Source organism: Petaurus breviceps, unplaced genomic scaffold (genome assembly GCF_028583685.1).
Source record: "Petaurus breviceps papuanus isolate PSGF00001 unplaced genomic scaffold, PetGlider_PUasm1.0 139, whole genome shotgun sequence".
Classification (NCBI taxonomy): Eukaryota; Metazoa; Chordata; class Mammalia; order Diprotodontia; family Petauridae; genus Petaurus; species Petaurus breviceps.
In genome coordinates this window covers 6904714-6932008 of record NW_027185697.1, presented here as the reverse complement: position 1 = coordinate 6932008, position 27295 = coordinate 6904714, and the positions used below count along the sequence as shown (strand labels likewise).

General features: G+C 37.7%; 1 protein-coding gene across 3 annotated transcripts in view; it reads left to right on the top strand.

The window, feature by feature from the left end:
* The window catches only part of CTNNA2 (catenin alpha 2), a 1588763-nt gene that overhangs the window by 536835 nt on the left and 1024633 nt on the right, over positions 1 to 27295 (top strand). For all 3 annotated transcript variants that reach the window (XM_069065925.1, XM_069065916.1, XM_069065933.1), the window contains exons 4-6: positions 1648 to 1814; positions 18973 to 19092; positions 22464 to 22730. In XM_069065925.1, the coding sequence (XP_068922026.1) occupies positions 1648 to 1814; positions 18973 to 19092; positions 22464 to 22730 (554 nt within the window). The remainder of the gene's footprint in view (positions 1 to 1647; positions 1815 to 18972; positions 19093 to 22463; positions 22731 to 27295) is intronic.

The following is a 27295-nucleotide window of genomic DNA, read 5'->3' as shown; positions in this document are numbered from 1 at the left end:
AAAATAATAAGACAGTGTCTTATTATCGGGGAAACACGGTAGGACCCTGTTCAAATATCTTCAAATATCAACTTTCTCTTACAGAAGATGGAGAGATGTATACTACAACAATGGTTTCCAACTCAAAAAGAATTGAGTCCCTGAAAGACCATATTTTGACTTGGAAAATCACAAATTAACATTTTAGTTAACATGAAATCAATATAGTTTATTTATTTTGAATACATTATTTCTATTTATTATATTTACTTATTTATAAGATTTTTGTCTGATTCAAGGTGCGATTTGGAGGAATGATTGCTAGACACAGCTGTACTAGACAATAAGAGAATAAATGGATTCAGACCTAATTTGAAGACTATTTTTGGGTCATGGTTATTAATCATGTAGAGTCAAAATGGCAGGAAGTCTCCAGCAGAGTACCCTAGGGATCTGTTCTTTGCAATGTGCTTTTTCATCAATCACATGAATAAGCATATGAATGAAAGGTTCATCAAATTTGCACAGTCTTGACAGAGTAGAGCATTGGGCTAAATCTAAGGAGACATAAATCAATACAGATCAATGGAAAATCTTTTAGTTAGATATTAAAAATCAGCTTTACTGGAACACGAGATAGGAGGCATGACCATATGACAGGTGTTGTGAAAACAATCTGGTTTGTGTTTGTTTCTGTTTTAGTAGATGGCAAACTTAATATGAGTCAGCATTTGATGTAGCAGCCAACAAGCTAAAGAAAGCTTGGACTGTATTGATAGCTTTAGGAATGGATAGTTCACCCTCTCAGCTCTCATGTGACCTATTTCATTTAGTTCTTGATACTGCAATTTAAGAAGGACTTTAAAAAGGTAGCAAATTCTCAGAAGAAAATAATCAAAATGAAGAGAACCTTGGTTTTATATCATATGTGTATCAGCTGTCAAAAAAAAATAGAAAAAAGAAAAAGAAAGGGAAAAAAGGTACTTTAGCCTGGAGGAGAAAAATAAATCTGTGGATATGTCAACTGTCTTCCATTACTAGAAGGATTGTCAAGTGGACAAAAATTAGATTTTGGCTTTTTTGGTCCTCGGAGCATTGATGGGTTGCCCCATGAGTAATGAGTAGAAGTTACAAAGAGGCCAATTTAGAACACATGTCAGGAGAAATTTTCTAACATTTTGAGCTGTCCCAGAAGGCAATGAGCTGTCTCAGGAGACAGTGGGTTACTTTTCTTCTGAGGTCTACAAGCATTGGTTTGATAGCCATTTCTAAGATATATTGTAGGTAATTCATTCTGCATATGACTTGGACTTAGATTGTTGCTGGCATCCCCTATTTTTTTTTTCAAATGCCTTTTAGTTATATAGTCAAACAAGTATTACCATTTATAAATCAATTAAATTTAGGAAATCCCCAACCTGTGGTTGATGGTAACTACAAATAGGATTGTTTTAAGGTCTGTACAGCTTAAGAATTAGCTCCTTAAAGAGATTTCATGATGGTTGAGGTTCAAGGAGGATCATCAACATTGTTCTATCAGCAACGATATATTTTTCATTGATCTTTGGAATAATTATTATTATTGCTATTGTTATCAGCAGCAGCCATATTTAGATGCTAGTACAATCAGGTCTTGATGAATCCTTGCTTTTCTCTTTTGTCTTGTAGGTGAAACCATGAGAATTGCCTCTTCTGAATTTGCTGATGACCCATGTTCATCGGTGAAGCGTGGCACCATGGTGCGAGCCGCCCGAGCCTTGCTCTCAGCCGTTACTCGTTTGCTCATTTTAGCTGACATGGCCGATGTCATGAGACTTTTATCTCACTTGAAAATCGTGCGTATGACTTGGAAATCTCTCTTGTGTGGGGGACAGTTTTAAGCCACATAATGGCAATTAAACATGCAGTGATTGCCTTCAGGAGATGTGCATGGTTATCATCTGCTGTGTCCCATTGGTTTTGTGTTATTTCCTCTAAAGGTGGCATTAACTTTGCAGGGGTTTTTGTTTGTTAAATATGCAGAAACAAAAGACAACCCTTTTGTTCTCAAGGAAACACAGCTCCTTCTTCCTTTTGGCATCCAGGCTAACACCAGCTCATTTTTCACTTCATTTTTAAAGGCATTTTACAGAGAAGAAGGGGGACCAGATCCTTCATTCGTCTTGTTCCTAGATTCAGACTCAAAATTAGCTCCTTGGCACTGGTGGTTAGCCTGTCAGTTGTTACTGTTGTCTTGCCTAATGGCTCCCTATTCCCAGGTTATTTGAGCTAAGGTCAGACTGTAATTGGGATTAAGTATCATGGGCCAGGCCTGAGGTGGGTCAGGCAGAAATGACAGAAGTCAGTAGCTCTCTTTTTTCCATAGGCAGAACTGGGAAGTGAAGCTTTCCCTAGGATTGTGCTTCTTCCTGAATGATTGATTCCTCAGGTGTTCTTTCTGGACCCCCGCATCCAGCTCAAAACAGCTCATAATGTTAGAAAATTATACCTGAAATTGGGTCTAAATTGGCCTCTTTGTATTGTCTACCCATCATTTTAGGGACACTGACAAAAAAAAAACCAGAAGCCTAGATTCCTGATCGTAGACATCCCAATTTGGAATTAAAGGAGCTGGGTTCAAATCCAGGTTCTGCTGCTTACTAACTCTGAAACCTTGGATAAATGTCTTCAGCTTTCTGGACCTTACTTTCCTTTTTTCTTATTGAAAAATCATAGGGTTATTAGAGAGAAAGGCAGGGTGACACAGGAATGGGTACCCTCAGAATCAGAAAGGCATGGGGTCAAGTCCCACCTCCGACAATGGATGCATTATGTAACCTCTTAGTATTCCAGGCAACTCCTGAATCCTAAGTAAGAGAAGACTTGCTTTCCTGCATATTATAGTGAACCTTCAGTGAGACACTTCACCCTAGTCATCAGCTGGAATGAGCCCTGGCAGGAAAGAGTACTTCATTTACCCTAAGAGTTACAGCTAACATTTATATAGGTCTTTAAGGCTTACAAAGCATGTTATATACCTCTCTTTTCCCCATTGGAGCTTACCAGTGATGCTGTGAGGCATGCAGTTTTATCTCTCTAAGGGGCATTGGGAGATGACCTAGCCTCACACCACTAGTCTGAAGAGGAATGCAGCTGGTGTCTACAGCGGGATTCAAATCTGGCTCTTCCTGATCCCAATTCTCCACACTCTCTGCTGACCCCATATGCCTCCCAGTCAGTGGGAAAGACTTTTGTACCTATCATATTACCAGCTTAGAGAGATCGAATGCTATCATGGGTAGATTTCCAGCTTTAGAGTTGGCGAGGCCTGAGTTTCAGTCTTGTCTTCTGACACATTTTAGCTGCCTGTGTCTGAGTAATTCTTTTATCCTCTCACTGTCAAACCTGTTCCCCTTCTTCCACAAATACTCTAATGCTATAAGCTAAATATCTACATTGGTGCAGAGAGTTTCTACTCAGGGAGTTGTTAGAATGGATAAAAGCACATTTTCAAATATTAATACCAAATAAAACCAACTTTGTCATGGATTTAATATTTTCTTACTTTTGGATCATTTTTTTCAGAACATGTATCTGGCCAAAGTTCCCATTATTTGAAAAGTCTCACCCAAATCAAGCCACTGGGTGTGATCCCGTCCCTCCACAAGAGTCCAGTGCCCATGTTTTTGGGAAGCCAGGCTTGTAGTGCCATCCTGTATATATGTGCCCACTTAACCCTTTCAAGGAGAATGTAAAGGCTATTCTCTTCCTCCCCTCATGGGCTTGTCCCCTGTGCTCATCCCCACCAACCCCCTTAGCCCAACAGTGGGAAGGATGGGCAGGAATCTACAGTTGAATCTTAATTGTATCAATGGAATTGCCTTCTGTGTGACTCTGCTAAGAATGGTAGATTGGTGCTCTCTCTCTCTCTCTGATTCTCTGTCTCTGTTTCTCTCTTTCTCTGTCTCTCTCTGGGTATTTATTTGGGGGAGTGGAGAGGGAGGTTGAATGAAAAGACGTGTGTCCTTGTGCTCAGAGCCCAAATATGGAGATGATCTTTTAAACTTATCCCTAGAATTCTGAGGATAGAGGTTATTACTGACACTGCCTCTGGAATTTGCCCAATTTGGACTGTCCTATCTGGGGTACATAGAGTCAACTGCATTGTCTTCCCAAATGCCAAACCTTGGGAGAGAGGACTGATTGCAAATGCATAGAAAGATCAGCTCAGCCTTACTAAGTAGCCCGTCAGGCTGTCAATTCTGTAATTAAGTACCAGCATGGATTAGCTAGCACCTTTGTGAGGCCGAATGCTGAGCAGGAACAACAGACCTGTGGTAGAGTGGCTCCATCTAGTGACTAAATTCCAGAACTACAGGATGCTATGCCCAACCTGCATTAGTTCTATTCATTGAAACTTTGGAAATCAAAATAGTTGAACCACCTTTGAATTTTGCAAGACACACACACACACACACACACACACTCACATAAACACACACATACACAGGGGAATGGATGTAGATAGGCAAATAGATAGATATAATGTTGTTTTCCATTTAATTTATATTTTTGGGAGGATGGGAAGGCCTAGCCCATACAAAAAGAATATACTGTATGAACACAATTTCTTCCAGTCTTCTCATTTCATTTTTCTTACAGCCTTCCTCTTCCTCCATCTTATTTCTTTATTTCACTTTTCCTGTCTTTTTCTTTACTTTATCTGTATTTGATTTATCTTGGATAGAAGAAAAAAAATTTACATGTCTTTTTGGGAAAAATCAATGTATAGGGGCAGCTAGGTGGTGCAATGAATAGTCCTTGCAACTCGAGTCAGGAGGATCTGAGTTCAATTGTGATCTCTTACTAGCTGTGTGACCTTGGGCAAGTCATTTGATCCCAATTGACTTGTCTTCCTCCCTCCAAAAAAAAAAATTATCAGTGTATAGTACTATTTGACTTTTTTCCTAGATGAAGAACCAAACAGTTTAGTTACATACTTTATTGCTAATTTGAAACAAAGTTTAACATTTATATTCATGGGAAGAATATAGCTAAAAATAAAATTTATTAAATTTATTATGATGAAAATGTTTCAATAAACATAGCTTTAAAAATCAGTTTACCTTATGTAGACTAAGAAAACTATCTCCTAGGTATCAAAGAATGCTATGAACTTCCCATCATCTTACTAAATCAAATATTCCTGCCCTTGAATATTTTATATTGCGTTACTATTGGAATAATATGTATCTAAATAGAAAACGTGGGTTCAAGTTTGAGCTTTTCTACTTAATGCCTTCACAGATTTGCAGAAATCACTGTTCTGGAATTTTGCTTCTCAATTTATTCATCCACTTCATGCATGTCCATCCATTCATTTATTTGTAGATTAGAGGGTTGGACTAGATCTGACCTCTAAAGTTCCTTCCAGGTGAAAAACCAATAAAGCTCTCTATATCATTTTCCCTATGTAAGTAGTGTACTGATTCACAGGATTGCAAAGGTCAGCTAGAGCCCTTTTAAACATCCTGAGCAAGCATGAATGTAGCCTTTTAATTAAGACGTACTGTAAAGTAAGACCCCTTACCTACTGAAGCAATCCATTCCATTTTGGTTAAAATATCATTAGCATTTCTTTTCTTACACCAAGTCAAAATCCATCTCCCTGCAACTTTCCCCTTGCTACTAATTATGCTCTGTAATGACAGACCAATCAAGGCTCACTTTTCTTTTATGTGAACCTTCAAGTCCTTGAAGCATGTGCACCAAGTGCCAATGATCATCACATCTCCCCGAACTCTTCTGGTCTTCAGCCTAGGCATCTTTAATTTCTTTAATAGATATTCATGTTTGTCTTTACCATACTGAAATATCCTAAGGATATTTCAACTTATCAATGTCTTTCCTAAAAGTTGCTTCCCAGTACCTAGTAAAGTAGTCTGCTTCTCTTCCAATGGTGACAGAGTACAGAAGTGATGACTTATTCCGCTGTCTGGGGCAGGTAGGTGGTACAGTGGATAGAGAATTAGATTTGGACTTGGGAAGACCCAAATTCAATTTTACCCGCAGATACTTACAAGCTGGGTGACCCTGGCCAAGTCATTTAACTCCTCTTTCCTCAGTTTCCTCATCTGTACAATAGAGATAATAATAGCACCTATCTCAGAGTTGTTATAAGATTCAAATGAGATTATATTTGTAAATGCTTAGCCCAGTGCCCAGCAAATAGTAAGCAATATATAAATGCTACTTATTATTATTATTACATGGCAAAAAGTGCATATTTTAAACATTTATCTCTCCTGAATGATTCATAATACATTTTCTAAAACCTTGAAGTTTTTGTTACACAAAAATTATATAACATAGTTTGTGTACACAGATTCCCTTTTCTTATACTTATGAACTTTGAAGCCCAATTATATCCAATTGCAGTCTTATCTCTTTCAGTCCAGGGTTCTAATTTTTGGATCTCAACTCTAGAATTCAGTGTGTTTGAATCCTGTCTCTAACATCCCAACATAATGCATCTGAAAATATGATGTGTCACCTCTATGTTTTCAGGACTGATAATAAATGTTAAAACTTGAAGTTTAAATCCTTGAGGCATTCTAATATCGACCATTGACTAAGCCAAAGTCTATTTTTTTATTTTATACTTTTAATTGCCAATTTCCTCAAAATCCAAAACCACTCATGGTTTTTTGTTCCAAATTTCTTTTTAAAAAATTCATTTGTCACTGTAGGTTCCTTAATTTCATCCACTTATACATATGTTCTTTAGGATTTGTAAACCATCACCACAATGTTTGTCTTACATTCACATGCTATTGCTTGCTTCTGGGTACCTTCCTTTTCTTCCAAATTCCATTTTGAATTTCCAGACTAAGAGCTTTATGTTCCTTCCCCCCAATAAGTGGGCATTGGAACTGTGTTTTGACAGTAACTGACTGAATCCCCATGAGTTGTTTTTTTTTGGGGGGGGGCGGAGATGTTGTGTTGTGTCTTTGTTGAGTAAATGAGTTTGAGGGTTGGCTTTAATGAGATCTGAGGTGATTTTATTTTTTAGTCCTAGGTAGAAAACTCATAAAGAGGATGTTGAGACAGTAAATGGGATCCACAGAGCAGAATCAATTTCTCAAGGCAAATGCCAAGGTGTACCCTATAGTAAAATGCCACAGTAGCGATTTACATGTCAAAGACCTCCCCAGATGTGGAATTGTAAGATTTTGTGTTGTCAAATTTGCAGCATGGTGATTTACACACCTGGTATGTATCACAATCAGTTGACTTTCTAAGGACTCTCTGTTTATATGTCGTACTTTAGGCATTTTGAGCAATTCCGCATTTCAATTAGCAGTCAGGACCCCAGATCTTCTTACATTCTGCCTGCTCTGAATTAATGTAATCAAATTATATTGTTAATTTTAGCCACCATAAAGACAGTGCATTTGGGCACTTATGAATTTCATAGTAAATATACATATGGTTTATTCTCCAAATAACATGGCCCTCATTTCATTGTTCCAAAGTGTACATAAAGTGTCACCATGCAAAGCGTTGTGCTCGACAGTGCTGAGGACACGGGAACTCCTCCAGAGATTCCCTTCAAGCACTCCAAAGTAGAAAACAGACATTTTGCTGACCAGGTACAGAATAGTACTAACTACCACACTGCTGAGTCTGGTCTTTCCCCAAGTGCTTTCCCCACAACAACCCTGTGAGGAAGAGGATGGGAATATTTTGTGTCCATTTTGCAAAAGAACGATAGAACATGGATATCCCATTTGGTTACAACTGCATAATGAGCTCCTTCAAGGACTCTGAATTAGCATTGATTTTCTCCAGATCCAGACATTTAAAGACCTCTGCAGTCTTGCTCCCAAACTCCCTTTCTGATCTATTTCCAACTATTCAGAACCTTATGTTTTTCTCCATATCCTTGCATTCTAGGCCCCTTATACTCTTGTCCCCCATTTACCTTTTTAATCTGTCTCATATTATTTACCCTCACATATTTTGCATTCAAACAAATTAAACCACTCTTTGGTTCCTTTTATCATTTTCCCATGTTCCATCTCTTATCATTCCCCCCCCCTTTATTTAAAGTGAATTCCCTTACACCTTCATCTTAGTGTCCCAAAGTCCTTTGCTTCTTTACAGCTGGACTCAGATACCATCTCTTCCATGAAGCCTTCCCTTACTGTTCTTTCCCCTACCTTAAGCAAAGATAACCTTTGCCTCCTTATCAGAGCATTTTACCTGGCTCTTACATTTCACTTTTCTCATTATTCCAGTCATAACAATTGCATACTTTTTACCCTCATTAGATTATCATAGAATTCTAATGTCACAGATTTACACCTGGAAAGGACCTTGGAAGGACATTTCCCTCATTTTGCAGCTGAGGAAACTGAGCCACCAAACAGTTAAGTGACAAGAACAGGGTTACACAGCCAGTAAGTACCAAAGGTAGTTTGAGTATTCATGTTTCCTAATTCTAGATCTAGTGGCCTATCCACATGCTCCATCCTAAAAACTGCTTCAGTGAGGGGCTTTTTCTACAGCGAATGTAGCTTTTTCTTTTCAGATGCTAGCATGGTGCCTTTCTAGGTGTTTAATTAGCATTTGTTGAAGGAATGAATGAATGAAAAAAATGTTGAGTCAGCTAAGACTCAAAGAGGCAAAGGGATCCATCACATGCCTCGTATTTGCTGACTTCATGACTCTTTCCATGAATCCATGTTTGCTTTTAATCTATCAGATCCCAAGCCCAGTGCAGCTGTTAAATATCCTTTAGGATATTACAAAATTCGACTTTTCATGACCTTTCTAATAAGTTATGACAAGCTCCTTGATCTTTTAGTGGTTTGTCATTAACAATATGGGATGGTCGGTTCCCCTGAATGTTGGCTAGCAGACTGCCAACAGTGAGTGACATGAGATGCCACAATATTTACCAGGATGCTATTTCTTGCATGTTTTTGGAATGCTGTTTCATGAGACTGGTGGTGTTTGTTCAGTGCTCCATATGCTGAAGGAAACATCTTCGCAGCTCTTTTTTCACATTGCTTGTCAATCTCTGGAGGATCTTTCTGGGACTCTAAAGGACCAGATGACTGTGACCACAGCAGAACTGACATCCACAGAAGCTGGAGTGCTATTGGCAAAATCCCATCCTCCTTGTGAATGGGATTATTTGCAGCTAGATGGCCTGCTCTGGAGATGACTGAAGTGTGGCCACCTTCTCAAGGGACCGCACCTTGCCTTCAAGGTCATATGGTAACATCATCTTCCTTACTTAGAAATTGTCCTCCTAATTAATGCAGCTCAATCCACACTTATTGACTACACCATTCTTTTTTTTTAGTCTTGCTTTCAATAATAGTCATTTTAACTCAGTGCCTGATATCATTGGTCTGTGTAGCAGGACATGATGTATTCTTCAGGAAATGTCCATTTACTGACTCAATTTACTGCAGGGAAGTCACTTTTTCTTTTTTTTTTTAAGCAATCGGGGTTAAGTAACTTGCTCAAGGTTACACGGCCAGTATTTCTGGGTGTGGTGCTGAGTGTCTGAGCCCGGGATTCGATCTCCAGGTCATCCCAACACTGGAGCCGGTGCTCTTACTCGCTGAGCCACCTGGCCGCCCCTAAGCAATTGGGGTTAAGTAACTTGCTCAAGGTTACACGGCCAGGTGTTTCTGGGTGGGTGATAAGTGTCTGAGCCTGGGATTCCAGGTCTTCTCAACACTGGAGCCAGTGCTCTTACTCGCTGTGCTACCTGGCCACCCCGGAAGTCACTTTTTCTAAAAAAGAGAATATCAAGGAGTTTTGGCTAACACTTGTATTGTACAAAGCATAGCTAAACTCCTATGATGGAGTTCAGCCTTCACCCAAATTCTTTGAGCAAGTAATAACTCAGAATAAATTCACTAATAATTATAACTAACATTTCTATAGCATTGTAAGGATTGCAGAGAGTTTATATGTATTACACCATTTGATCCTCCCAACAATCCCAAGAAGTACGCATGATTATCTCCATTTTATTGATGATAAATCTTCCAGGGATGTTAAATGAATTGCCCAGCATCATATAACTAACAAATATCTGAAGTTGGATTCGAACTCAAATCTATCTTAACTCCTTGTCCATGAATCTGTCTACTGAATCACTTAGCTGCCTTCCTAGGGTTCCAGTGCTGTTTGGCAGTGTAAACCTGAAAGTCTAATAGATTTAGCTAACCTCATCAGAAACTCATCAGATTTTTCTGGAACCATACTATACCCAAGCATGTGATTGGTTTGTGTTTCATAGAGTTTATATTATCATCATTGACATCATCATCATCATCATCATTGTCATCATAATCATCTTCATCATCATCACCCTTATCATTGTCATCCTCCCCATATTTGTCCTTTTTAAAAAATTTATATCTATTGGGGCTGGCAGGTGACACAGTAAGAGCGCTGGCCTCAGAGTTGGGAGACCCGGGATCGGTTCTGGCCTCAGATTCTTAACACCCACACAAAAATAACTAACCGTGTAACCTTGAGCAAGTCACTTAACCCTACTTGCTTAGGGGTGGCCAGGTGGTGCAGTGAGTAAGAACGCCGGCCCTGGCATCAGGAGACCCGGGTTCGGTTCTGGCCTGAGATACTTGGCACCCACACAAAAATAACTGGCTGTATAACCTTGAGCAAGTTACATAACCCCAATTGCTTTTAAAATACATACATACATATATGTATATATATAATAATAATTATTATTATTCCTATGGAACACAAACTGCCCAAATATTTGGATGTAGTATAGTTCCAGAAAAATCCAACAAATTTATTTTGAGGTCAGTTAAATCTATTAGGAATATATTGCCAAACAGCACTGGCACCAGGGAGGCAAGAAGGAAATATTGTAATAGCAACAGCAACAATACGTTTGTCATCATCATTATTATTTGCTTTAATGTTAATAAAGTGTTTACATAACCTTATTAAGTAATAATATATTTATTGTTGTTAAAGTATAAGTATAAAATATTTATCATAATCATTATTTGCTTTAAGGGTTGTAAAGTTCTCCATACTATCTTATTGTGTCTACATACTGTCACCAACTTTCATTTGTGACTATCTAACAGTCCAGATGCCTGAAATGCTTCAGATACATTCTTTTTTTGTTGTCTCGTGAGGAGAAAGATTGCTTTACTAGGAAAGATACAGCAAAAAAGAAAGTAAAGTTTTATATTTTACTAGAAGCAGCCTGGTTTAGAGGAAAAAGGACTCGAGGTCCTTTCCCTGATTCTCCATATTCTACTTGTATCATTTTTGAAAGAACGTGTTCCAGTCACAAACTTTTCAAATTAGAATAGGTTTTAGAGGTCATCTAAATTGTCACCCCTGAGAATCAATACCCACAGTAATATTACCTTCACAGGAAGTGACCAAACTAATACTTAATCTCCAGTGAAAAACAACCCCCTACCTCCCCTTTAGGTAGGCAATCCCATTTTCTGATAGTTCTAATTGATTTTTTTTTTTTATTTTCTCAGCATCTAACCTAAATGTGCCTCTTTGTAATTTTTCCTCCTAGCTCTTGCTCTGCCCTTTGTATACTAATAGAACAAGTCTGTTCTCTGTTCCACATTGCAACCTTGCAAGTCCTTAAACCTAGCTATCATCTCCCCCTGAGTCTTCTCTTCTCCACACTAAAAATTGCCCAAATCATTGACTTATCCTCATATGAAAGGGATTCCAGAGCCTTTACATTGTGGTTGCCTACACCTATACATACTTGAGCTTATCGATACCTTTTCTGAAATAGGCTTCCTAGAATTGAATGCAATAGATGTCTTCTAATTTCAACAGAATATGGGGGAACTATCAGCTTCTATTTTCTGGTATCTCATTATGTTTTAGCACAAATTTCGAAGGGGTGTTTCATATTTGTTGAATGCCATATTGAGCTTTTGGTTCAAGAAAACTCTGACTAATAGACAGCCATATTGTTAAGTGATTTTTGAACTGAAGTCTAAAAGTTTTCCTTTAACTCTATTGAATGTCATTAATTTTCAGTCCAATGGCACTGGATTGAATTTTCACAGTGCAAACAAGCTCAGTGGAAAAATTCCAAGTTGCTGGGGCAAGAAACATAGCCTGAAATTATCCATATATCTAGTTTATACTTATTTTTTACCAGATATCTAAGGCCCCAGTCTCTTGAGTTCTTTGTATTTTCTTCATAATTGTTCCCAAAGTCTCAGAGGGTTTCACACAAAGTCTTTAATCTGAGGTCAAGGCTTTCTTATTAAAGGCATAATAACTCCAAGGTTGCACTAAGCTTTGATGAATTTTTAAAGCTCCAAATGTGTTATAAGATAAGCAGACAAGAGCCCAGAGAAATAAAAGTCACCTATCTAAGGTCACTGGGGAATGAATGTCAGAGACAGACTATGACTTGGAATTTAGTATGCCCTCCACAAATCACCAGGTTAAGGCAAACTATAGCCAGGGGTACAGAAAAGCAGGATGTAATTAGTGAACCAATGTCAATAGTCTTCAGGAGATTTCACAGAATAAAAGAGGTGGTAAAGAACTAGAATGGACAAATGTCTCATTCAAAAACAAAATGGAAGAGGGTGGAGTCTATAAGGTAAAGGTCAGTAAAATTGACTTTTCCTCCTAGCACTGCTCTGGAGTTCATTTTTCAAGTTGTGGTTTCCGAATTCTTACAGAGTTGAAGGGTAATCAATGAAAGCCCACATGAATTCATCCAGTACTCATAATTCTTGACTCACCTCATATCCTTCTTTTGATAAAGTATTTAGACTGGTAGAAATTCACTAAATCATGGATAACATGGAGAGAGATGGGCCATATGATAGCATGATTAAGCAGGCTCAAAACTGGTCAAATGGCTAGACCAAAAGTATTTGCATTTGGTTGATACAAATTTGGAGGGTGGTCTTTATTGGAATGTTTTAGGGACCTGCCTTTTGACATTATTTTTATGTGTAACTTGCAAAGAAGTCATGGAGAAGCTTTTCAAATGTGTAGATAAAAGCAAGCTGTGTATGTGTATGGGGTGGAAAGGTAATGAGCATTAATTAATAATTAGTATAGTTAAGAAAGTCAGCATCCAAAACAATAGACTGAGATGAATGAAATTAAATGTATAGGGATAAATTCTTAGGTTAAAAAATTAACTTTAGCAGCCTAGCATGGAGGCAATATGGAGAAAAAAAAACAGATCACATGAAACAATTCTGAGTGTCTTATCTCACATTGATATCACATTTTGAGGTTTGGAAAATGCTTTGCACGTATTCTTTCACTTGATCCTACCATTCACTCAATGAGGTAGGCACTATAATTATCCCCATTTTTTCAGAGGAGGAAACTCAAATTTTAAAAGGTTAGATGACTTTCCCAGGGTCACATAGTTAGTAGATGCAGGAATCAGGACTCTAGGGATTGTATTCCTTTTCTTCCAAGCCCAGCACTCCAGCTAATGTGCCTCAGTAGCACCCAATACACAAACATTCTCTCCAGAAGAACAGAAGAATGACTATACTAACTACTTTTGAGTAACATGAGAACAGTGAGTTTGGGCTTCCTTGTTGTTACTGAGAAATAATATCTCTCTCAAAAAAATCTCTAAAGAGCTTTCTTTTTTCAACATTACTTTACCAAAAGGTCTCTGACATCCCTGTAATAAGAGAGGATCATGGGTATTATGGCAAATCACTCACTTTACATGACCAAGTGTAACAGATGCTATCTCTGGGACTTTGGGGAGTCCACTGCATCTTCTTAGGTCTCAATTTCCTTTTCTGTCAAAGGAATAGATTGGAGTAAGACTTCCCTCCAGGTCTAAGATTTCTAAGACTATGACTATATTTTTATGTAAGCAGAAAATCATTATTAACATTCTCTTTTCAAAAGGGTCTTGAATTAACCAACATAAATGCAAAGCCAGCATCTGGTTTCTTTAGTGAAAACTAATGAGAATAGTTAAGTTATGAGCATCACAGTGAAACAAAGTCCTGAAATTGGTTCTCATTAACAAGCAGTAGAACATGTTGTTATATAAAAATAGGCGTTATTATGGGCCTTTGAGAAATAATTATTTCTGTTTTCCTTGAAAGCAATTTTTCTGTCCCAAAGAGGGAATTAATACTTAAAAAACCATCATGAGTCCATTAACAATACAGGACTCTCTCTCTGTCTCTCTCTCTGTCTCTCTGTCTCTGTCTCTCTGTCTCTCTCTCTCTTTGTCTCTCTCTGTCTCTCTGTCTCTGTCTCTCTGGCTCTCTCTCTGTCTCTCTCTCTCTCTGGCTCTCTCTCTGTCTCTCTCTCACTGGTATTGACCTTATAGAAGGCTAAGCATTGTCTTCATAAATTGGGTGGAAATAGACATCACTGCTTTCTTCTATTTTCTTTATACAGTTATGAAATCCTTTTCTAGTTTAGGATATGGTTTTTAACCAGCTCTACAGAGGCAAGGGTGCAAGAAATGGGTAGGAGGCAACTCTAAGCAAGAAGAAAACAGCCCATGCTCGTGTTTTCCAGATGTCCTTCAGTCTACCTTTCAGGATAGATGGACCAAAGAGAGGGTCACCTGGCTATGCATGTATTCCCTCTGGTTCTCTTTGCCAAAGTAGGGGCAAATCTTCCATACTCTGCTAGAGGGAGATCAGAGAGATGCCATTACAATGACAGTCATTCTCCTTATCTGGCCTCTTCCTTCCAGTAGGGGATAAGAGAGACAGTGTTCAAGCACCTTTCTGTCATGAGTTAGTCTTCTGGACTGACTTTTCCCCTACTACAAGGGGATCTTCTCTGCCTTCAGAGGAGAGAAACACTATTCCTTCCTGCTTCCTCCACCTAGTTCCTGACCTGACCTGCCTTCAGGAATAGGAGAGAAATGAATGTCAGTCATCTCCCACCACTAGACCCCACCTAGTCTGAGCTGTCTAATTCCTTGACAGGATACCACCCTGAGGCCAAATGCTAGTGATTTTAATACCCCTGGTGAACTCATTTGCAATCATTATCAAGTTTCTCCATCTCCCCATCCCAGTGATCATGAAACTTTGGATGCCATTTTACAAATGATTTTCTTCATCCCCCACTGAATGCTGTCTGATCCCCTCCTAGTCAACTCAAATATTTCAGTATCATACCCTAAAAACTACACCTCATTTCCACTGTGCTCTCTATACAATTTTCTCCATAAGCAAAACCTTGCTTTCATATTAAACCTTTTTTTCCTTTATCACTTCTTTCTTTTTATGGTTCTTGCAGTGACCTGACTCTTTCCCGATGACTCAGCCTCCCAGGCCACCCTTTCCAGTTCTGGCTCATTAACTCACTCTCCTTTTCTCACTGTCCAAAATGGTGTGTGTTTGTAATAATCTGTGCTCCCCATAGGTACTTTGCGATACTCTACCTGCATCCCTCATTACCCTCTTCTCCTTTGAGGTTTATTCAATCCTTCTCTATCTATCAGCCAATCAAAATTAGAGTAGCTGTTGTCCACTGATATCCAAGTCACTCTTCTCCTTTCCTTAATTAATTCAGTAACTAGTTTATGTCTTTCTTTCCTCCTCAACTACTACCCACATATTATGGTTACTTCAATATACCGTATATGTTTCCAGTGGCTAGCAAATTGTGGGTATATGTGTGTGTGTGTGTTTGGTTGTGTATGTGTGTGTGTGTGTGTGTGTATAATGACAAGAGTATCTTTTATAAAATTGCTCTAACTAAAGAAAATATAAAGGAAAGTAAATCCTTAAAACTGTAGAATTGGTGAGTTTATGGGCACATGAAAATCCATCATAAATCTAGTCTTGAAAATTGTCTTTATACATAATTTGGAAAAATAAGATACTATTAAATTTCAGAAAAATATATCTAGTCTTGACATAGATTGGTTTGGCCAATATAGGCTCTTGCCTTGTCCCTATTTTTGAGGTCAAACAGTTATCACTTTGCCGACACCCAGTTTAATTCAGGCTCTCCCCACTGATTTACCATTTTTTCTGGAAAATATCAATGCCTAGTTTCATTGCTGTACATTCAAGTGATTATTTTTCACCACAGTTTATCTCCTTAAATCTACCTTCTTCCAGGTTAAAGCCCAGAGTATTATGGGAAGTCTCCTGTTTCAAGGAAACTCTCTTTAATCTGCCTCCCCCTGCCTAGGTGCTTTTCCCCTTCTCATGTTAAATCATGTTTACATATGTCTGTAATTCTTGTATGCTTCAAGTAGAATGATAGCTCTGGAGGGCAAACTCTGGGGCTTTATTTGTTTGTTTGTTTATTTTTGATGTTGGCTTATGGCTCAGTGGTAAATGTTTGTTGAATTGCAATGCACTGAGCCTGCAATGTGCTGAGATCAAACATATTTAAGCTGACAGGATGCACTGATCTGGAGACCTTTCTCCATTTAAATGTCCTGGGCTCTCTATGTTCATTGATCCCTCAACATGCCTGAGGAAAATAAGTTTTCAGAATCTTTGTAAGATCAAAAATGCTTTTGAAATAGCCTCATAATAATTTCCACTTGTATTAAGAGAAGGGAGAGGGTGTAGGTGGATAATCATCAATTATACGAGCTTATAAGGGCCTTATTGCAATTAGATTAGGGGATGGGATTTTGAAAATTAAAAATTAAAAAGAAAGCTCCCCTCAAAGAGCTTATACTCTACTGAAAGATACAGCATGTTTGTCTCACATGCCTTTATGAAACCAAACAAAATCAAGCACTGGCAACAAAAATTATTTAACTGCTTTTCTAAGTGTGTAGATTAATTCTAGTCAGTGTTATTTTAATGACTCTTGAAGGAGAGTTATATTGAGTTGTGTATTTTCCTTTTAATAATTTCCCTAATTAAATACAGAAATTAAAGAGAGGTTCAGTGTGTACAATTAAAATGAAAAGTTACATTTAATTTGAGGTTCTTTGAAAAGAATATACTACAATAAATAACTTGGTTCATATTAAAATTATCTTCTTCTTCCAATGAATTAGTCTTTTTAAATGAAGCAATAAATGAAACTAAACTGCATTATTAGATAAAAGATTTAATGGTAGTAATCATTGTCTTTTCTACACTCTACTTTCGCATTATGGAATGTAAATCAATGATATTAGGAAGTCCTATTGCTGCTTTTGGAAAAGTTGGTCAAATTTTAATGCATTTTATTTAAATACCTGAAATGGTTGTACTTCCCCATGTCTGTTTGACCTACTTCAGGGACAAGTTCAGACTGAGACATTTCATTCAATCAGGCATAACTTGAATGTTAATAAGACACAAACCAATAGAGTAAATTCTGGATGAAATTCAGACACATTCATAGGTTATTCCCTGCTTCTGTCTCTTGTAACTTTTCAGATCTCTTGATCCCTCTGAGTACCTGCTGCAAGAGCATCCAAAAGTTCTTGCTGTATAGGAATCTGATACCTTATCTTAGTCTGCTGTTCCCTGCACAGATTTCCAGCCAGATTATCCCTTCTTTCTCATCAAAGCCTATATGGCCAGGGTCTTATTGCTTTAAGAGCTGTATAAAATGCAGTGTGTGTATGTGTGTTTGTCCAGGTGTTTATGCACCTAGGTAGGTACAGGTGTGAATTTATCTGGATTTGGGCCTGTGGCATGGGGAGTGTGGTTGGAGTAGATGTTTTCTGCTGTCTTAGCTAGCACTCTGCTGTGATCGTTCTTTAAGCCTCAAGCTATTCAAATGAAGACACCTAGGAATACACACACATATGTGCACACATATATATATGCACATGCTTGTGTGAGTATATACATATATATATACACAGATACACACATATACATATACATACACCCATACATACATAAGATACCCATTTAAGTTTATTTTACAACATTAACATTTTCTCTGTCTCATTCAAAAGTAGAGACAATCAACAAAACAATAAATCAAGCCCCGCTTTGTAGCCTCCTGAGAAGTCATGGCTCCTTGGAAAATTTAATAATGCTGTACAGGCTGATTTCAGCATACTTGTCTATTCTTATCTTTTTATAGTGAAAGTAACCAACAGGCCAATTCATTTTACAATTATTTCATAATAATGATAATTCAAATGTCTAAATTCCTTCATAATTACAAATTCTTGGGGTGGCCAGGTGACGCAGTGAGTAAGAGCACCGGCCCTGGCATCGGGAGACCCGGGATCGGTTCCAGCTTCAGATACTTGGCACCCACACCAAATAACTGGCCAAGTAACCTTGAGCAAGTTACTTAACCCCAATTGCTTAAAAAAAAATTCTTTGTGAGAAATGTGGTATACATATCCTAATACTCAATTTAGACATTTCAAAAATGGAGGACTTAAATGATTTTCCCAAAGATACACAAGTCGTAAGTTTCATAGCAATGACTTCACCTGAATATTCCATATCCTGATTTTATTCAATAAGTTGACTTGTTGGTATCAGGTTGGTGGTTCAACAATAAATGTATACTGTTTTGGGCATTGTTCCTCTCCCCCAAAATATAGATAGACACCCTTCTGTGTGAACAGTATTAGAATCAGATTACAGAAGACCTTATATGCTGGTAGTGAAGAAGCCATTTTAGTATTCCTGGAGAGAGGTCATATTTACTCTCTCCAGTTTCATGACCATGAGCACAGAGTTGAGGGGACATTGGAATGAGGGTCTGGTACCTAGGATGTGGGAGAGTGTCTGTCACCCTATTATGGACTTAATAAATGCTGATTTAATTCACTTAAGTGACTTTAATTTTTTTCTTTAAAATTCCATTGATATTTAATAAAAGTTCAACAGTGGTTCCTCCTTCTTGTGGTAGGCAGGGAAGATTCATATGAACACATATTCTGAACATTTCCATGAATGTGGAAAGTCAATTTAAAATGTTCTAATAGCACAATTTTAAATTATGTTATTTTATCTTAGACATCTTTTAGCTTTAATGCTTTTGCCTTTGCTTTAATTTTAGGTTGAAGAAGCTCTGGAAGCTGTGAAAAATGCTACAAATGAGCAAGACCTTGCAAATCGCTTTAAGGAGTTTGGAAAAGAGATGGTGAAATTGAACTATGTAGCTGCTAGAAGACAACAGGTGAGGAAACGGGGAATTTCAGAAGAGAGGAAGAACTGCTAGGTTTCATGTCATCATGTAGGTTCTTTTTATTCAGCAGAGTACCTAGTATTTGCCAAAATCTTTTGAATTGGAGCCTATTCCTTATGTCAGTTTCAGGAGCAATTTTTGATTTTTGAGATCATAGTTTCTCAACTCTGATTCAATGCAGTCTCAAAGGAAAATCATTATATTCTGATACAAGTGAAAAATATCTTCTCTTTTTAGCTCACATCAGGTTCCATAAAAACCTAAGATGATGATCCTAACTTAGATGATCAATTTTGATTAGAATATAAGTAAGTAAAAACTCATGTTAACCCATTATATTTAGGCAACTCCAGACCATACTTACATCATATCCTGCCATCCACTAAGATACCAGGGAATGCACCTTGACTTCAGATTTTAAGCCTCCCCCACCCCACCTTTCCCAATTCTCAGCTCTTGCTCTAAGAAAAATAATTAAATGAATAGTATCAATGCTACTGAAAGGATAGGCCAATCCTTGCCTTGTGGCTCCACTTAAATTCCTTGTGACTGTCTAGACCACAACTCCCTCCCCTGGCCATGACTAATTTATATATGTTCTGTCCTCCTACTTGAGTATAAGGTTCTTGAGTATAGGAAATATCCCATTTTTGCATGTGTATTCCCAGCACCTTGCCCAGTCCCAGTTCTTGGCACAGGATGTATACTTAATGGATGAGTCTTGGTTAGTTGTGGACCCTGAGTATGTTAATGTTACTTTGAGTTTATTTTTTCTTAAACATAAGGTATGGCTTGAAAGCTAGGAATAGAAATTTGTGTTAGCATTTCTTTCATTGCCTTCTTTTTTATTGTTATATAATCCATAGTCAGTGAATGTTTTGTTACTATGTCAGAGGTCTTCAAGCAGAGAATGAATACTGGCTTCATTGCAATGTGAATTCCTTTACATAAATGGTTTAGATTAAATGGGCTTTGGGACTAGCAAACTTGACAATTCTGTGATCCGGGGAGATTGTGTACTCCAGGCCCCTCAATTTGACAAATGAGGCAAGCAAGGCTCTGAAAGAGGACATGACTTTCCCAAGATTTCTTATAAAGAAGAGTTTCTTCCTCCCTTCCCCATTCACATCAGCATAGAAAGACATGGGGAAAAAATCAAACATGGTAGTCTGATGATGGTGGTGGTGGTGATGGTTGTTTTATATTATGCACAACTAACAGACTTTTTAAGTCATGACTAAAAAAGGCAGAGCTAAACATTTTTTTGCTTATTTTTTGGAGGGGGGAGGGCAGGGCAATTGGGGTTAAGTGGCTTGCCCAATGTCACATGGCTAGCAAGTGTTAAGTGTCTGAGGCCAGATTTGAATTCAGTTCCTCCTGACTCCAGGGAAGGTGCTCTATTTACTATACCACCTAGCCGCCCCAGCTAAACATTTTTATATGATAACAGGAAACTCTAACACTTGCCAGGTTAGCTCAGAAACTATAGTGGTTTCAACTCAATTTCCTTTCTCACAAACAAATAAAAAGAATTTCCTGTTGAAGAGTGCTTAGGGTTGTCCTTTTCTATATCATTCTCAGCTGCTAAGAAGATCCCCTTGTGGGATGCTTTCAGAGAAAGCCATTCATACACATATATGTGCACACACTCTCTTCTCTGACTGACCTCTCTCACTTTTAATCAGACCAATGTGGGTTAAAAGTGTAGGTGTGATAGTGATGGCAGTGATGAGATTATTCAGAATCTCCTTTCACATCCCTTTCTCAGCTACTTGAGTATTCATTATGTATGGCAAGTGTGTGACTTTCTATCCATCCATCCATTTCTTGGGCTCAAATATACAGTTCAAGCATTTACTGCTGGATGCCATCCATTTGGACTTGGTGATCAAAGACAGGCAAACAGATGCATGATCATTTGATAATCATCTTTTGTCACAGTCATAAACCCGTAGCACAGTCAGCAGATCTCATGTGCATTTCTCAGATTGAGTTTGATTTCAGCACATCCCTCTCCTGTCACTCACCAGATGAGGGCATGCCAGTAGAAAAAAAGTTCTAGCAAAAGACAGCTTTCTGAATATTCTAACTGAAAAGTCTGAGAACTGTTAGTTTGCAAAAGACAAAACATGGGAGCAGGCATGAAAATAGCCTTAATGGGTTTGAATGATCTTTTTGATTGGTTATTGATGATGATGGTGGCGACACTTCACAAATGTGATCTCCTTGGATCCTGACAACACTATAGAGGATGTGCTATCATTCTCCCAACTTTACAGATTAGGAAAATGGATCTAAGGGGTTAAGCAGCTTGCCTAGGAAAACACAAGTAATAAATGTCTAAGGCTGATTTTGAACTTGGGTTCCTGACTCTAGATGCAGCACCCTATCAACCATGACACCTAGAAAGGAATTAGACTTGCTTTGTTTAGTCCCAAGGTACAGAATAAGGGATTCTTGTTGGAAGCTGCAGAGATATAGGTTTAGAATTACAGGGATATAATGTTTCCTGATTATCCCAGCTGTTCCACAGTGGAATGGATAGGCCCAGGGAAAGGTCAGTTCAGCTCAGTAAGCATGTGTTTTGGGCCAGGTCACTGAGCCAGGTATTGGGCATATAACAGCCCACATTCTAACTCCCTTTTCCCTACTGGAGGTCTTTAAATATGGGCTCAATGATTACTTGTTTTAATAGGGGGTTATTTTTTCAGTGGGTGAATTATTTATTTCTTAAGTTAATTAAGCAGCTCTAGATGTCCCTTCCAACTCTGAGACTGTGCAGTTTTATATTGTGAAACAATTCTAAACCCATGACCTTTACATAGTGGGAATATCTCTGCCTTCCACCTCCATTCACTCACCCACAGAGGGGTCACTAGGGACCAAGTCTCTATCAACATTATCTCTTCAAAAGGAGAAAATATTTTCTTGGTATTTAATCACTCTGTTAAGGTTACTCGCAAATAGCTTTTCTGTTGACTTCAGGGTAACATTGATTTCCTAATCATTGGGATTCTTTTAATTTTTTTTGCCAAAAAGTCTAAGAATTGAACTGTCAGAGAAGCCAAGTCTTTCTGAAATGAAAACTATTTAAAAGGTAAGGCAAGGTGACTATGAGGGGCCCGATATATACTCAATGTGTTACCATTCTGCTCCAACTTTGGAAAGTGCATATATATATATAAACAGGGAGTCCCATTTCTGCTGCTTTCTGCCTGTGTGACATTAAGGATATGGCATTGCACATCTGGGCCTTTGTTTTCTCATCTTTAATTTAACAGTTTCCTTTTCTCTCTGTGGTTCCAAGTGCTTTTGAAACCAAACGTATATTTATGGTATATCTCCATGTTTCATTTGTTCAGGAGCTGAAGGACCCTCATTGTAGGGATGAGATGGCAGCTGCCCGAGGGGCCCTGAAAAAGAATGCCACTATGCTGTACACAGCATCCCAGGCATTTCTCCGTCACCCAGATGTGGCTGCCACAAGGGCCAACCGGGACTACGTGTTCAAACAAGTCCAGGAAGCTATTGCTGGCATTTCCAATGCAGCTCAGGCTACTTCACCAACTGATGAAAACAAAGGGCACACTGGCATTGGGGAGCTGGCGGCCGCCCTCAATGAGTTTGATGTGAGTATCACAATGGCAAGCATAATCAATCCTGTCTTCCACTGGGAAATTTTTTTTTTGGGGGGGAATTGGAATGGAATAATATCAAACAAAACATTGCAATTAATACAGATGTTATTTGCAATATCCCTACAAGGGATATTAACTTTATCAATACCATTTTATAAAACTCCAGAGTGCTAAGGAAGAATTTACAATCTCCAGTTTACTTTGAAATAATGAATCTTAATGGTCCATAATGATAGCCCAACAGAAATCTTATATGGTGCTACCTTTCGTAGTGAAGAGCTAATGTTCTAGAAGTATGTTCCATAGTCATAAATGATGCAAGAGAGGCATGCCAGGACTTGGCCCTAGGGTAAATGATTCTCTTCAACTTTTTCATGTTGTGGATACCAGAGCAATTTAGATTGCAGAGAAGATTCTTCACCTTTTATCAGGATGTTTCTGTGTCTATTTATTTATTTGTTCGTTTGTTCATTTCTTTATTGTTTTTAACCAACTGATACTGAACTCAATCATTATCATGACTAGGGCATGTGCCTCTCCCATTCCAAGTTGTCTGGCAATGAGAAACTCAAGGAAAGCTGACCTTCTCTCAACTTGACCTAGAAGTTACTTTTAAACACCTGTCTTCATTTTAATTCACTAGACATTTACTGTGTTTATTATGTGCAAAACACCATAGATGAGAATTTGCTTTGCAAATCTAGTGTGTCAAAATCTTGTTAGCTTCCTATATATTTGCAAGTCTGAAAATGTACATTCAGTTCCAGTCTGCAATTATTGTGCTATGGTAGGTATTGTGGCGACTACAAAGGAGTATTAAGCATGATCTCTGCTGTACACAATCTCGATACATAATAAATGGAATAAAATCAACACAGAGATAATTATACATCCAAGACTAAAGTAATAAAAAATAAAAAGTACTAATAAGTATTATAAATAAAGTGCTTCTGGGACTTAGAGAAGGGACATTCAGGCAGAGCTCATTAAAGAAATGGAGGTTTAATGGAAGTTGCACTGGATTTTTAGTCTGAGGTATGACATAAAATAGTTTCAGAAAATTTCTGGGGAATTAGTCATTATATTATTCATGTTAGTGGATAATTAATAAAAAACTGTCAGTGGCATTCTCAAATGCCAAAGACCCCTCATTGAACACACTTAATGCTTATAATGCCCTTGGAAGAGTGGCAATCAACTTTGATTGGTTAACAAGTAATGAGAGAATGAATATTATAATGAGAGATAGGGCTTCTTCTAATAAGGTTCTGGAGGACATTATTCTGATCAAACAGTCTTTTTAAAAGAGACTTATCTATGTCCTTATCACCTCATCTAGGCTAATATAGGTGAAACAAGAATCTACTTCTATCCAGACCTGTCTGAGTGAAACACAATGGGCAGGAATCCATTAATTCACTTTAACTTAAATTTACTTTCCTCTTGAACAGATCTGAATTTTCCCAGTAGGGTGTGTCTGACCAAGATTTCATTTCTTTATCAGCCCTGAACTCCAAAGGCTGACTAAATAGCCTATAGGAAGGAGGGTATAGAAGGGGGGAAACTTTTTGTCCTAATGCAATAATTGATTGTTAATATAAGAAAGAAATAATTACTTCTCTCAGAGGATCTGGTCTGAATCAGAGTTGTTACTTAATATTCATATGACCTTGATAACCAAGAACATTTGCTTGAATCTAATAATAGGATGAAATTTCAAAGGGAAAAAAAAAATATAAAGTCTCACAGTTGGGCTCAAAAATTCAATATTGCTAGTACCAGAGAGGGAAGGTATGGCTGTATGAGGAACATCCAGGGGTTTTAGTGAACCACAAGCTCAGTATTTGTGAACAGAAAAATGGAATAGTCAAAATTTTAGAATGGTATTGGACTACATGGAAAAAAAATAGTGTCCAGGAATAAGGAGGTAAAAAGTTCTTCGGTACTCTTCCCTTGTAAGAATATACCACTTTCAGATCCTTCAACTTAGTAATGGACCAGATAAACTGGAGAATAAATAGCCAGGATAGGGAATCCGTGTAATAAGTGGGATTAATTGATGGAACTGGGGATATAGTTAGGAAAAGAGAAATAATTTTAGCTGTCTTTAAATAGAAAAAGGCTATAAGATTAATCTGCTTGGCACTGGGGGTCAAAACTAGGAGTAGTAGATTAAAGCTGGAAACGGATAAATGAAGACCTTATTTGATCTGTGATGGTGGTGGGAAACTTTCTAGCAGTTCAACTAGCCAGAAGTGGAGTGAATTGTTTTGGGAGGTAGTTGATTGCTCTTCATGGAAGGTCTTCAAGTAGAGTCTGAATGACCAGTTAAATATCTTGTGTTGTAGATTGATTTGGGGATAATAAAAGCTATCATTTATATGGTTCTTTAGTGATTACATGTATTTATTCTATTCTCACCACAGTCCTGAGAGTTACAGATGAGGAAACTGAGCCATAGAAAGGTTTCAAATGATTGCAGAGGGTCTTACAGCTAATAAAAGTCTAAGATCAGATTTGACTTGGGTCTTCCTGACTTCAGTTCCAGTACTCCATCTGCTGGGTCACCTTGTTAACTATGTATTTGGATTGTGAATTTCTATGATTTCTGTGTTTTTGTGATCTCCAGATCTAAATTCTGTGTTCCTCTAAGGCTTAAGGATATAGTATTGGACTAGAGTGAAGAGGGCATTAGTCATTCAGAAGAAGGAAATAGAATGAACAAAGATCTAGGCATGGAAGGAGGTCATGGTGTTTGGAGATTGCTGAGAAATCTTATTTGACTATAGCATAAAAGAGTGGAATTTAGGACTAGAAGGCGAGTTTAGTGTGAACCCACCGTTTCATACATATGCATCTCTCCTCTTGAATACTAGACTGGAGGAGTTTAGAACTTATCTTGTATCAGAGTAACGTGGTTCCCTCTATGCCTTGAGGAGAATTGATCCATCTGCACTCTGTGAAATAGATTTAAATCATGAAAAACTACAGGTTGGGTGTTTGCTCTTGTGGTCATCTTAGCCCAGAGCAATGAAAGATTTAACCTAGATACTGGCAGTTGAAACAGAAAGGGGAAAAATTTGCAATTTACATCAAGTATTAAGGATTGTGAAGCACTAAATTTGTCCATGATCTCATGGGGTCACATAATCACACTGAAAGGTTGAGTAACCTGCAAGTATATGTCACAGGTGGGCCATAAATGCAGGTCTCCCCAACCCAATGGGGAGAAGTACACCAACAAGCTTCCTTTATACATTGTAGACTGTTGAGTGGAGAGCAATATAGATTTTGGAATCATCCACATTCAGGCGATAATTGAAGTTAAGAGAGTAACTTGTCCAGGTAACATATCTAGTAAATTTCTGAAGAAGAATTTGAACTCAGATCTTCCTAACTTGAAGATATAGTCAGAAATGTGTTTTTCCCTTTCATATGAGAAAACATCCTTAACTTTAAATGAGAACTAATTGTGGGGAAAATAATTAGCCATATGTGAATTAATAATGCCAATATAAGCATGTACATACAGACATGTATGTGAGGGATACATACTCTCCTATTGGGTAACAGAGCATATGTAACTCTTTTATGTAACTTTTGGGGTTTTATTGTTATTCAGTTTAGCATTTTATCTACTGTTCTCACTCTCAGTTGCACTGTCATACAGTGAAAGAATTATTCATTCTAGGTGCTGTGAATCTATGCTGTTATCATCACTCAATAAAGTCACCTGAATGCACATATTTTTTAAAAGCAATAGTTAAATATTAGACTGTCATAGGTAGCATGTCAATAACCCATTTAAGCTCTTCCCCTACACATACTAACAAATATCCTAGAAAATCCTTAACTGGGGTTTTTTAATATTTCCCTCTCTGAAAAACAAAATCACCAACTTTCATCAGTTTAGAGCAGACCTGTAATTCACCAGTGCCATATAACCACATTGGGGATTCTTTCATGTGCTCTATCAATCTTGCTAGTCTAGCATTAAATTGGAGTGCACACACCTCAGGCTCAATTTTTGAGTGCCATTCCTAGGACTACTTGTAACTTGCTCTCTTTTCCTGGGCTTGAAATGAATTAAGCTTCCTGTTATCACTTTTCTCATATAATATTATTCTGTTGAATGGGCATTTTATGGACATTAATGACATCAATATCATCAAGATTTAAATTAATAGAATGTTTTGAAATCTCCAAATGAAAGAAACCATTCAAATTGCATAGTATAAAAGGCAACAATAACATCAATAAATTAAGCATATCTTTAAAATACTATATTTCAAAAATGGAAATATTTTCAATGTTATAGCAGACAATATATAATGCACTACAAATCCAGATATAGTAATGATGTGTTTCATTTCGATATGTAAAAATGTATATTTATCTTTTATCTGTTTCCCTTCAAGTTCGTCTTTATTGAGTGAGATGCTCCCAAATTAAATGTGGATAAATGATAATCAGTAATCAAAAGGGCATAAAATGATGACCTTCTGTTGTATACTGCCATTGATTGATTTCTAGCTTGATAGTTACACATCGCAATC